The following is a 12798-nucleotide window of genomic DNA, read 5'->3' on the forward strand; positions in this document are numbered from 1 at the left end:
CAACATCAACAGATGGCATAGCCAAGAACACACATTCCAGCAGAAGGTTCAGTGATGGGAGCCTCCCAGACTGTCTCCATCATGCAACCTAATTGCTCATCTCCCCAGGCCAGGTCCAGGCTTGAGTGGTGTTTCTGTCTGGGCTGGTCACAGCAGGGCAATTTATATAGTTATATAACATCCATGGCTAAGCGATCTCCCAAGGCAATGGTTCCTGTATTTGCTTCTTCAGTTTTCCATGTGGTACCACTTGTGAGCTACAGGAATGTCTTTTTGAAACCTTGCAACACTAGCATGTCTTTTTGGAAATGCCATAGATTCTTGGCCACTACAACAGAGGCAACCTAAGCACTGAAAAATTGGTTGAGGAAATAAAATCGATTGCAAGTGAGCCAACAGAAAAGCATTTCTTCAATGTCTCGGATGAATTGGCACTGCTTACTATTGTTGAAGCTCTTGGAGAGAGAATATTTGCTCTGGAAGGTATGTTTGGTTGCCTCTTTTCTTTAATTTGAATGTGTTCCTGCATTATATTCATGAGGGAGAAATGGTTTCCTGCTGCTGGAGTTTTCCATTATGCAGTTGAATCAAGAAAGGGCAATTCTGGAATTCATCTTCTTTTCACTCCAGGGTCAACAGTGAAATTCCCTTTTTTGATTTTTCAGGAATACAATAAAATAACAATTGCTGCATGAGGCCAGACTAATCAGAGCTGGTCCTATCATTAGGTGGTTTGAAGCAGCTGCCTTATGTTTCACAGTGTCTTGGCCAATCCTGTGACCAATGGTCCATTTGGTCTTTCATGATGTGGCAGCAGGATTCAGCATTGGCTAAAAACTCTTTGTTTTGGACTACAAGTCCCATCAGCCCCAGCCAGACTTCAGCTAGTAGGGAAGATGACACAAGGGTTTTCTGCCACAGATTTAATGACTGTTCTTAGGCTAGTTGGTTAATATTATGCCTCAGTGTTCCTCAGCTGTTAAATGTCAACTTAAGTGACATAAATGCAGTTTAGTGTCTGTGCAGTATCTGCTTACAGCTTGCTTCCCTGCTTTTCTCTTCTGTAACCGTCTTCTCGCATTACTTTTAGTTGTTACTTTCTACTCAGGGTGCTGTTGAGTCTGGATTATGTCTTATCGGCCCCTTGACATGGTGCTGGATTCGATACTAGCCCAACCTCTTTATATAGATAGCCATCAATCTATTACATTCCAGAAGCCAGAAAATTAAAAGCATCCAGTATACATACCTTCATCTTAACAACAGAGCAAAAAAACAAAGCAAACCATATCGTAAACACCATCAGCTCAAATATACACATAATGATTATTCCAGCTTCAGATGGTTAATAGGTTCTCACTACCATTGCTAGAAAATTGGTCGCTGCTAACACCCATGGGATTTTATTTCCCAGCAAATATTTAACATAGCATTGAGCTGACCTTCCTGCTACTTGGGACAACAAGGGGAAATGATTTGATGACGAGCTTCAGCATCAAAAGGGCAAAACAATATAACATGTTGTATAAATTCCATCTCCTGGTTATACAGGAGTGACCCTAATCTGCGAAAAGGTGGAGGGTATGTACTTTTTGTCATGCCACCCTTGCCCACAAGGCTACATGGTGCCTGGCACTACTCAGACTCACCCCGTCACACCTGTTCACTCTTCGTAAGATGTAGGGATCTGAACTGGGTTACTTCTGCCACCACAGTACCTCGACATTTCCCACTTCTAACCATCATGTGCTATAATCCAACAATTTATTAAAACAAATTGTCAGGGAACTGCCATCGGCTCAGGGGCGAGAGGGGAAAAGCCAGATGGATTACAGAGAGCCCCCAAAGATTGTGCGAAGCAGCACTTCCTCAGCGGAGGAAGGAAGCCACGCCTCTAGTGGAGAGGCGATGCAGGGCTCGGAGGAGGCAAGGCGGTGCCAGGACACATTGCCTGAGCAAAGCGGGGAGGAAGGAGGTCCTTCTTTACCCAAGCCGTCTGTGCGCAGTAGGCTTCCGCGCAGAGAGGGGAGGCGCAGACTGAGGGTCAAGAAACTACTCTGCTGGGGAAGATTTAAGCACCGCCCACTCTCAGATTCTGCCAGTGAATGAGCACGACACGGAATAGAGGTGCTCTGCATTCTAAAGGTTTTTACCACCAATAAGAAAGCTTTAGAACAGACTAACTGGACCATACAGAAGGCTGATCACTGAAGAATTGATTCTTTTGAATTATGGTGCTGGAGGAGACTCTTGAGAGTCCCATGGACTGCAAGAAGATCAAACCTATCCATTCTTAAGAAAATCAGCCCTGAGTGCTCACTGGAAGGACAGATCCTGAAGCTGAGACTCCAATATTTTGGCCACCTCATGAGAAGAGAAGACTCCCTAGAAAAGACCCTGATGTTGGGAAAGATGGAGGGCACAAGGAGAAGGGGACGACAGAGGACGAGATGGTTGGATAGTGTTCTCGAAGCTACCAGCATAAGTTTGACCAAACTGCGGGAGACAGTGGAAGAAAGGAGTGCATGGCGTGCTCTGGTCCATGGGGTCACGAAGAGACGGACATGACTAAACGACTAAACAACAACATTTGAGGCATATTGCCTGATTGTTCTCGAGCAACCAACCGATACATCTAACACAAATAAATAAGCATTTTTAATCACTTAGTGTACAGAAACATATGGGGTCAATTCTGTATTATCTGATTTGTTACTTCTTATCACAAAAAACAATGATATAACATTGCTGATGCTACTTATCAAACCAGTCCTGCTGCCATCCAAATGCTCCCTCCCCCTACAACTTTCACTGCAGCTACCACCCATTCCCAAACTCAACTGACTCTTAAACTGTCTCCCACCAGGATTCAAACTTTCTAACCCTTATCCAATCACTTCCAACTTTCCCAGATACCCTCTCCCACACACACACCCCAACCTACATCTACATGTTATACTTACTGACAGTTTTACCCTAAAGTCGCTTGTATTGTATACATATTGTTGTCATCCATCTGTCTCGAGAGACAATGGAGTGCCTCCAGGGGTGAAGTCAAACCACTGCATAGCAGCATCAAAGTGACCTCCCTGGACGCAAGCCTGGGCAGTGTGTATGGAGGCTCTGGGCTGCCCAGGTGACCTCTTGGCTTAGCTGATGTGGTCTAAAGGAAAGCAGAGCAATCACATTTGGCACCAGCTTGGCTGCAGGAGATGCCAGAAGGAGGCGTAACAGGGGTCATCCAATCGCCTTAGGGACTCTACTCTGGATTTGTGCAGGGTTTACTCCTTAGCCTTTTCTCTTTTTTAATTTTTATTGATTTTAACATATAAATTATAAAATTTACCACAAAACTTATCACTTATACAATCTTTTTAGACTTCCATCAGCACCTCTGATGATCCACCGTTTTAACCACTTCTTATGCATTTCTTAACTTTATATTGCCTTTACATCTCTTAACAATACTCCTTAGCCTTTTCTTCTCCCGAAAACATCCCACAAGGCAGCAGAAATATTATATATGCACACAGTATTATTTACAGAAACACCAGAAGATCACAGCATTGCACAGGCTGGGTTATCTTTGGAACCAAGATTCAGGGCCTGCTGTGACCTGGCATGTTAAATATCCATCAAACTTCTGTTCTTGTTAATCTTTTGCAGGCCTCTGTTCTAATCTGTCTGTTGCTTTCTAAGCCATCTTGGCAGGAACAGTGTTGCTTCTGTGTTCTTTCTAGTGCTTAATGTGCTAGTGGTGCTTTAAAATGTTATGCAGCAGTACAAGTAATTTGTAAATGATTATATTTCCTAGCAGGGAAAATATCTGTGGATACTTCACATTTAAAAATCTCAGTCTTTCCTGAATAATCATTATAGACTTGCTTGTGGGTGACATTTGCAGCAGTGTCAACAGAGAGCATAAATATAGGAATTCACTTATGAAAACACACAAATTAGCATTTCATTGCTAACAAATAATTAGGAACCTCATTAGAATGATTGGATTTGTACAGAAACAATGTTTGGGCACAATGGCTTCTCAGCATTGCAGCTTGTTTCAATTAAGGGGGATATATATATTCTTGGCTAGTGAAAAGTATTCATTTCCTCACTTATAAATTGGTTGTATTCCAACCGAGCTCTGTGTATCTCTGTATGTGCAAATGGAAAACAATCTATACAGCCAGATATTTTGTTGCTATTTCCACAGCAGCAGTTCATGCTGCTGAAGAGGGCAGCTGCATTTTCTGCAGAGCCATGGCTAGCCTCTTCAGTGGTGTGACGTGGGGATTAAGTAGAGGCTGGATGGCCAACTCTGAGGGACTCTGCTGAAGTAGTAGAATTCCTATAGCAGGTGATGTCCTTTGAAGTCCCTGTCAACTCTATGAATAGCTGGCATAGAAATTGAAAACTGTAACATTTTAGTATTGCATTTTATTTTGTAAATGACTTTCAGCTTCTTGACTGGAAAGAAGACTATTAATGATTTTAACAAATAGCTGGATCCAATATTATATTCTTCCTCTCAACTTAATGAGACTGCCCTTAGTTCAATATACCGATGCCTATGAGTGAATCTTCCACTTGGATTTCTTTTGATGCCATAACTTCCAGCCCACAACTGGTTAAGTTGCCTGGTAGTGCAATCCATAGATAATAATTCTGGTAATACATGTGGTGTTCACTCTCAACATTTATAGTCTGCTGTTAAAAAAAACAAAATTGCAAAAAAATCCAGCTGCATGATATTCCTATCCTCTTGTCCTAGATGTAATTGGAGATGTAAGTCAACGTAATGACCTGATAAAAATAACTTTCAAACCGCAAGATAATGAAGCAGAGAACACATCTGTTACTTATTATTCCTGATTGTACTTTTGAAAATTAATAGCTTTGGCACTTTTAAAGAAGGGAGACAGTTTGTGAGTTTCCAAAAACAGTGCAGCTTCCCCAAAGGGGAAGACAGGGCACAGATTTGCATAAAATGTTTGAGTTGTATTCAATTAAGTTTAACTTTGAGTAGACCCTACTCAGTGGTTCTGAGTTAATCATCATGCTCTCCCTTAAATGACTATGTTTAAACCAGACTTGGACAAGACACCTTCAAACATTTTATTTTCACAGCAACCCTGTGAGGTAGGTTAGTCTGAGAAGTAATGACTAGCTCAAAGTCACCTAGTGAGCTGGGTAGGGATTTGAAGATATCTGATGCATGACAAGGCACCTGATGGGAAGAATTCAGGATTTTGCTACTTGAGAGAACTGGATAGATTTTTGACATTTCTTCTAATAAAATATATCTGTTTGAAATATTTCTCTCAGCGTCCAAGTTAAGGTGCTGGTAACTCTTAATAAACGGTCTAGTCTTTCCTCTAGTTTGGAATTATTTATAGTCAGCATTTTGAACCATTTGTGTTGAAACAATAAGCATTTCCTGTTTTATAGCTACAAAAGACCAGCTGGCATCCTCTTTTGAAATGGAAATGTCTCAAGCTGGAATCAGTGCTCATTATTCCCAGGTAAACTAACCAGTCATCTATGGCTATAGCTATTCTTTAAAATAAATTGTTCTTCAGAAGGAAGATCTTGAATATCCTCAAACAAAAATATCACTGTAACGCTTTGGCCAGGTGTGTGTTATTTTTAAAAATTACCATTAACCCACAATACTGATGATACCTCCCTCCTTTCAAACTCCATACAATTTCTAAACACTTCCAAACAGTATCATCGCACCATTTAGACATGTTTCATTGCGTTGCTGCACGGTAGGACTTAACGATTTTTCCCCTTTTGGGGGGCTCACTTCATCCCCGCATATGAACATGGCAAAACATTGGGAGTGTGCACAGACTGCATTTCTGATGATGTGGGGACACAAGCCCTATTCAAAACTAATGCTCAAGCAAGAAGAAGGGAAGCACTGATGGGTCCAGCCCCCAATGGCTTAGCATGACAATATGCAGTGGGGTAGATTTCCTGTATACATCTGTGCATGCAAAGTCATCCATGCAACCTGGAATCCTGTGCAAATGGGGTTGCAGATCACATGGACAATTTTGCACATACAGTTGCACATGTTGCTCCCTGCAGGCGTTTGTGCTGAATGTGCAGGTGCCAGGCATGGGGCAAGCTGGCATGTGCAAGGTTAGGGCTGGAGCTAGTTGGCATTTTGATTTACCACATGAGTGCTAATTGGGGGAAAGTGTGGAATGAGAGATTATTAGCCACCTTGAAAACAGGGGCAACATATCGTAGTTGAAAATGAATAAATAAATAAATGAAATTTATATCTCATCTTTCTACCATCATGGAACTCAAGGTGGCATGTGCAGTGCTTTTTTTCTGGGGGGACGCAGACCCCTAAACATTTTGTGAAGCTAACAGGAGAAGAAGCTTAAAATTTTTAATTTTTAATTTTTCTAACACAGTGAATCGTCAGTTCCGTTGCTTCCCCCTATAGCGGCCTCACTTCCTGTCACAGCGTTTCCTGAGTCTCAGATGGAATGAGAATACCCCTAAACATTTTTTTATATATATAGAAAAAAAGCAGTGGGTATATGTACATATAATTCCTATGAGGTCACCCACATAGGATTCCCACATATCCTCTTTTTCCAGGACACGTCCTCTTTTTCATGGATATGTAAAATGAGAGTCGTTGTAGAGATCCATAGTTAAAATTAGTTTATGTAACTAATTGATTTCTCCTCCTATGTAAGGACTGGATCATGCTTGGAGCAGTTGGAGCATATGATTGGAATGGAACTGTCGTCATGCTAAAGGACAATGCCTTTCAAATCCCAAGAAATGACACATTTTATAACAAGTCTTCGGAAAGAAATGAGCCTCTTGCAGCATACTTAGGTGACTCCAATATTCCAGTGTATCTGAAGAAGTGTGCATGCACATGAAAGCTCATACCAAGAACTAACTTAGTTGGTCTTTAAGGTGCTACTGGAAGGAAAAAAATTTTTTTGTTTTGACTATGGCAGACCAACACGGCTACCTATCTGTAACTCCAATATTCCAGTTCATTCTTTTCTCACAGCTAGCCAACCTGCTGTATACCCTTAGTTAGGATTGCACTGCATTGGCCTATTGGAAATATATTTATGCATTCTTTTTCTTTTTTTAAAGAGGTACAAGTAGTTATTGTCAAAGTATCCTGAGAATGAATGTTGTCTCTCCCATTCTTTATTTTAGGTTATACAGTAAATTCAGCTTCAGTGCCTGGAGATGTGCTGTACATTGCTGGCCAACCTCGATATAATCACACTGGCCAAGTTATCATATATCGAATGAGAGGAGCAGATATAGAAATACTTCAAAGATTAAATGGGGAGCAAGTAAGTAAGTGGGGTTATTGGAATTCACATACTTCAGAATGATATATATTTATCCCATACTGAATATTGCCAGAAAAAAGTGTGAACAGTAGAGAAAAACCAATAGAGCATGAATCATTGCAGCAGTTCTGAACAATTCTACCCTGTGTCTGAAGCCACTTATAAATCAGTAATGCTGAATGTGTGACTACACAATGTTCATTTCAAGTATTGGATGCAGTCGTGTATTCAGATAATAAATTCAGCAACAGATAATTGAAGAAGGTGGTGCCCTGGTGGTGACTCTCTTTGGGATCATACCTCCAGAGTCCCTACAAATTGTAGGAATTGAGCCTCCAGGGTTAGGCCAGCAACAACCTACCACACTGCAGCAACCCTCTTATCTTTTTTGTGGGTGGTGCTGTGGGTTAAACCACTGAGCCTCTTGGGCTTGCCAGTCAGAACATCAGTGGTTCGAATCCCCACTACAGGGTGAGCTCCCGTTGCTCGGTCCCTGCTCCTGCCAACCTAGCAGTTCGAAAGCACATCAAAGTGCAAGTAGATAAATAGGTAAGGCTCCGGCGGGAAGGTAAACGGCATTTCTGTGCACTGCTCTGTTTCGCCAGAAGCAGCTTAGTCAAGCTGGCCACAGGACCTGGAAGCTGTACGCCGGCTCCCTCAGCCAATAAAGCAAGATGAGCGCCGCAACCCCAGAGTTGTCCGCGACTGGGCCTAATGGTCAGGGGTTCCTTTTTCCTTTACCTAGACAAGTCAGTAGCTGCCGCTGTTTCCACTCTCCACTTCTAGAACCAGCAACAGCATCCTCCTTGTTTTATTTGTACTGGGTATCTCTTCATTTTTGAACACACTGCTTTGGCATCTTTAACGATACGTTGTTTATGCATTAAATAAGAATAAAATGCATATTGATTACAAAGATGAGGGGATCCTATTTTGTACAATTACAGATTGGCTCCTATTTTGGAAGTGTTATCACAACCATTGACATTGACAAAGATACATTTACTGATATTCTTCTCGTGGGAGCACCTATGTACATGGGGACCGAAAAAGAAGAACAAGGCAAGGTGTATGTTTATTCATTGAACCAGGTAAGGAAGAAATGAACTGTGTTGGGATTTAAACAGCAAGAGCATAAGACAAATCCAGCTAGATCAGGCCAAAGACCTGTTATGTCAGGAATCTTAGGTGAGATACACATGCAGTGGAAGTTGCTCCCAGTATTAGCCAGAAGCAGAGGAAGGTTCAGATAGTTTACTATTACAGAAGATAAGGCTCAGTAAAACAGTTCTGAATGTAGATATATATAGCTTGTAGGCTTTTTCAGATACACATATATAGATACATGCAAGGACAGAATATCTCTGTTGCGCTAAGTAAGTTCAGCAATTCAAGATATATCATTGGAAAAGTAGTACCAACGAAAGACAGACTAGCTTCAGTCTCACAGACTGACTCACCGTTGAGCTGACATGCATTAATCACAGATATAGTTGGGGCCCTGTTCCATTACCATAGCAACTGGCTTAGCTGAACTTGCACCTGCAATTAGCTTATCCATGGGGAGATTTACACCCATTAAGCCTTTCTCATGTCTGATTAGTCCAACATGTCCAGCATCCTTTTCTCACATTGGCAACCAGATGCCTGTGGGAATCCTGTACTGTAAGCCAAATTTGGGTACAACGATGTGCTCCCCACTTGTGATTCCTAGCAAGTGGTTTGAAGGTAGAACATTACTATTGTGGCTAGTAGCCATTGATAGCTTTATCCTGCATGAATTTATCTAGCCCTCATTTACAGCCATCCAACCCTGGTGGCTAGTCTTGGAGGGAACAGATTCCATAGTTTAACCTTGCACTGTGGAAAGAAGAACTTCCTTTGGTCTGTTCTGAATCTTCCAAATTAGATGACTCCAAGTTGTAGTATTATGAGAAGGACTTCTAGTATTATGGGCGAGATGCACTAGAAGAGCATCAACCAGGAAAAGTTAGCAAAGTAGATAGAAATCCATTGTTATTTTTTCCACAGAAGACATTTGAACACCAGATGACCCTTGAGCCTATAAAGCAAACATGCTGCTCGCTACTGAAGCACAATGACTGCACAAATCACAACAAGAATGAACCTTGTGGGGCCCGTTTTGGAACTTCAATTGCTTCAGTAAAGGACCTCAACCTTGATGGGTTTAATGATATAGTCATAGGTGCCCCCCTTGAAGATGATCATCGAGGAGCTGTGTATGTTTACCATGGCAATGGAAACACCATAAGGAAAGAATATGCCCAGGTATGGAAGAAAATTAAGAGTATGTCTAGATACAAGAATGGGGTGGGGTGGGGGTTGATGGTAGGAGAAATGGGGGACTGTTAGAAACTTGGGAGTACTCGATTTTGCAAAATTCACAGATTTGTTTATAAAGTCACTCTGGACTAACTTTTTATGTTTAGATTAATTTAATATGTTACCAAATGACACATTTTGATGAATAGCAATCTGAACTTGGCTTAGATTCGCCTCTGAATGTCAGCATTAACCAGATTTTAGATACTTCCTGTAATGTGAATATTTGGGTATTTATAAGGCTCTAAAATTCAATTTAAATAGTATTTTTGGGACTTGGTACCTGTCTGGTGTCATTCATTTTTAAATACAGGAAAGGATTTAATTCTCCAAGAGTGTTGAACAAAAAAGTAAAGAAATAAGTAGTATCCCTATCCACACTGCCATCTTGAAGTGTCAAACCTTCTGTATTTCCCTGTTGACTGTAATAAAGTCATTGTGCTTTCCACAGCGCATTGCATCAGGTGGCGATGGGGAAAAGATGAAATTTTTTGGCCAATCGATACATGGTGAAATGGATTTGAATGGAGATGGACTGACAGATGTCACTATTGGAGGCCTTGGAGGGGCAGCCCTCTTCTGGTATTTATGATACAGCTTTCACTTTAAAGAATGCTCAGTTTGTCAGTAATTGTTACCTGGGACTTTTAGTTAACTCGTTTCTTAAGTGTGTGGATCCTTGTCTCGCCAAAACAGCACAAACATCATTCATATTGGCTAGGACAGAGGCAAAATTATCTACACTATTTCTGGGTGGCAAAACTGCAGCGAGAGGCCAAATATTATGAAGGGAGAGGTGAAATTCTCCAGCAGTTTTGCTCCAGAGACACTCTTGTCTGATAAATTTCAGCTTGTTTAATTTTGTATAAAAAATTTATTGTTAGTTCATATTGGTAGATGAAGGAAGGACCGGAGGACAACTGCAGAAATATAGGACAAGCCCATTGCATTACATTCAGTGTTAATCCTACTCAGAGTAACATGACTAAGGGGGCAATTCTAGGGCAAAGATCCACTGGGATGAGTAGATTAGGAGGCGGAAGATTGGCTGAGCTGGGAATCAGCTGACTGAGCCAGCAATCTCAGCCAACATCTGCAGTTCTGGCTTAGCCAAAGATGCAACAGTGTAATTTGCTCATCCCAGCTCAGCCAGGGCTCAGCTACCTAAATTGAAGCTGGCTGATCCAAGACTTGTGAAAGTCCCCCAAAAGGGGCATTCTGGGGGTGTGGCAGGGCAGGACCAGAGAGGGAGGTACTTAGGTTGGATCCTAAGCCCATATTGCTTAGTCACATGACCTGGCGTAGAACACTATTCTAAAGCAGGCATAGGCAAACTCGTCACTCCAGATGTTTTGGGACTACAACTCCCATCATCCCTAGCTAACAGGACCAGTGGTCAGGGATGATGGGAATTGTAGTCCCCAAACATCTGGAGGGCCAAGTTTGCCTGTGCCTATTCTAAAGCCTTGTTTCACCTCTGCTGAATGGGGTTTGGATTTAGTATAACTAATTTACACTAATTTGCATTATGCTACCTTCTTATGCATAAGATTGCTCTCTACCTTAGGTCCATTAATTTCAATGGGTCAACTGTAACTTAGATGGATGCAACAGTTTTGAAAGTGAGTCCACATTAGAAATGACAAAATTGGGGAGTCCATATCTGTCATAATCTGGAGGATGACTGAAATTCACCAATAGGAGGGGCTCTAAGAAGAAAGAGCATTTTTAAATTAAAAAGTTAGAAAATGCTTTTCTGAGGGATCTCATGTTTGTGTTTCATGGACGGCATCTGTCTTAGGTCTCGAGATGTTGCTGAAGTCAATGCTTCCATGGAATTCACACCCAGCAAAATTAATATCCAGAAGATAAACAATGACATGCAAAAGCAACGGGTGTTCATCAACGCCACAATTTGTTTTAAAGTCAAATTAAAATCAGAGGAGGCCACAATGAATGAAACAAGTAAGTAGATTGCACTGAATTTTGCTATATAGATTGTCTACCAACTTTTAAAAAAAAAACTTCTCACTTTAGAGCAGTTCCTTGAGAATTTGCTGGAGAACCTACAGGTAAATGACTGTAGGCCAAAGGCTTTACTGCATTTTCATTTGCTGCATGCAAAGATACAATAGAATCACTGTTTTATAAACTGTTCTTTCCGTTACAATATTGTATTTCATATTAGACTAAAGCAGTAATCAGGAGATTCCATCATCTAAAGCATGGTAAACATTAATAAAGAGAAGGTCAGTTCCCATGTCCTAAAGAAGAGAAATAAAGGAAACATTATGGATTTGTGTTTCCTTTTCCATGCTTGATTGAACCATGACTGTGGGGTTTAAGCTTCACACAGGCATTCATAATTTAAGTGATTTTTCTACAATGTTATATAGAGCTCCCAGGCCTGGGTAGAGATTCTCTTAAGATGGGACACAGAGAAAGGCCTCTCCGCTAGATTCTAGGGAGCAGGCAGGTCAGCATGGAAGATGACAGCCTTTTAGATGGTAGGAGAAGAAGTGTTTGTTACTCATGCATCTTCTGTCACTCCTTCAGACTATCTGAAGTGGCCAAGAAAAGCAAGAAAGCAAAGGACAGCGAAAGAGACAATGGGTTGTACCCAATGTTGTCAGTCCACTCTTGCAAGAGACTTCTGCTTCTCCAATGACACTTCGCCCTCATCTCCTCTCCTCTTGCCTGCAACTTTCACACACCTTAATTTCTTGTCCAGGGAGTTGGGGGACCATTTGGAGCAGATCTGGGGGGCTTTCAGGGAGGAAAACTATTTGGGGGTCAAGCTCTACGAATGCAATTAATTGTACCTGTTCACCCCCCCCTTAGGTATCCAGTATTGGATTACTCTTGACGCCCAAAGAAAGTTGTCACGAAGCCTTTTCACAGAAACTCTTGAACGGAAGATGCAAAAAAATATCACAGTCAAAGGGTCAGAATGTGTTAACCATAACTTCTACATGTTGGCAAGTAAATCATATCAAGTGGCAACCCTCCCCTCATTGCCTTCTCTCTCTCCCCTTTTTTTGCATTAGTGGAAAGGATGCATACAATTAAAAAATAATAGTGGTTTTTATGTAAGGGGTTAGTT

At 41.3% G+C, this 12798-nt stretch overlaps 1 protein-coding gene across 1 annotated transcript in view; it reads left to right on the plus strand.

Moving 5' to 3' along the window:
* ITGA1 (integrin subunit alpha 1) overlaps positions 1–12798 on the plus strand; it is a 75198-nt gene that overhangs the window by 34874 nt on the left and 27526 nt on the right. The window contains exons 9-17 of the mRNA XM_083576022.1: positions 318–483; positions 5449–5522; positions 6726–6870; positions 7210–7352; positions 8300–8443; positions 9384–9641; positions 10147–10277; positions 11497–11660; positions 12537–12673. Of these exons, the coding sequence (XP_083432148.1) occupies positions 318–483; positions 5449–5522; positions 6726–6870; positions 7210–7352; positions 8300–8443; positions 9384–9641; positions 10147–10277; positions 11497–11660; positions 12537–12673 (1362 nt within the window). The remainder of the gene's footprint in view (positions 1–317; positions 484–5448; positions 5523–6725; positions 6871–7209; positions 7353–8299; positions 8444–9383; positions 9642–10146; positions 10278–11496; positions 11661–12536; positions 12674–12798) is intronic.

The sequence above is a fragment of the Podarcis filfolensis genome (genome assembly GCF_964270895.1).
Source record: "Podarcis filfolensis genome assembly, chromosome: 11".
Classification (NCBI taxonomy): Eukaryota; Metazoa; Chordata; class Lepidosauria; order Squamata; family Lacertidae; genus Podarcis; species Podarcis filfolensis.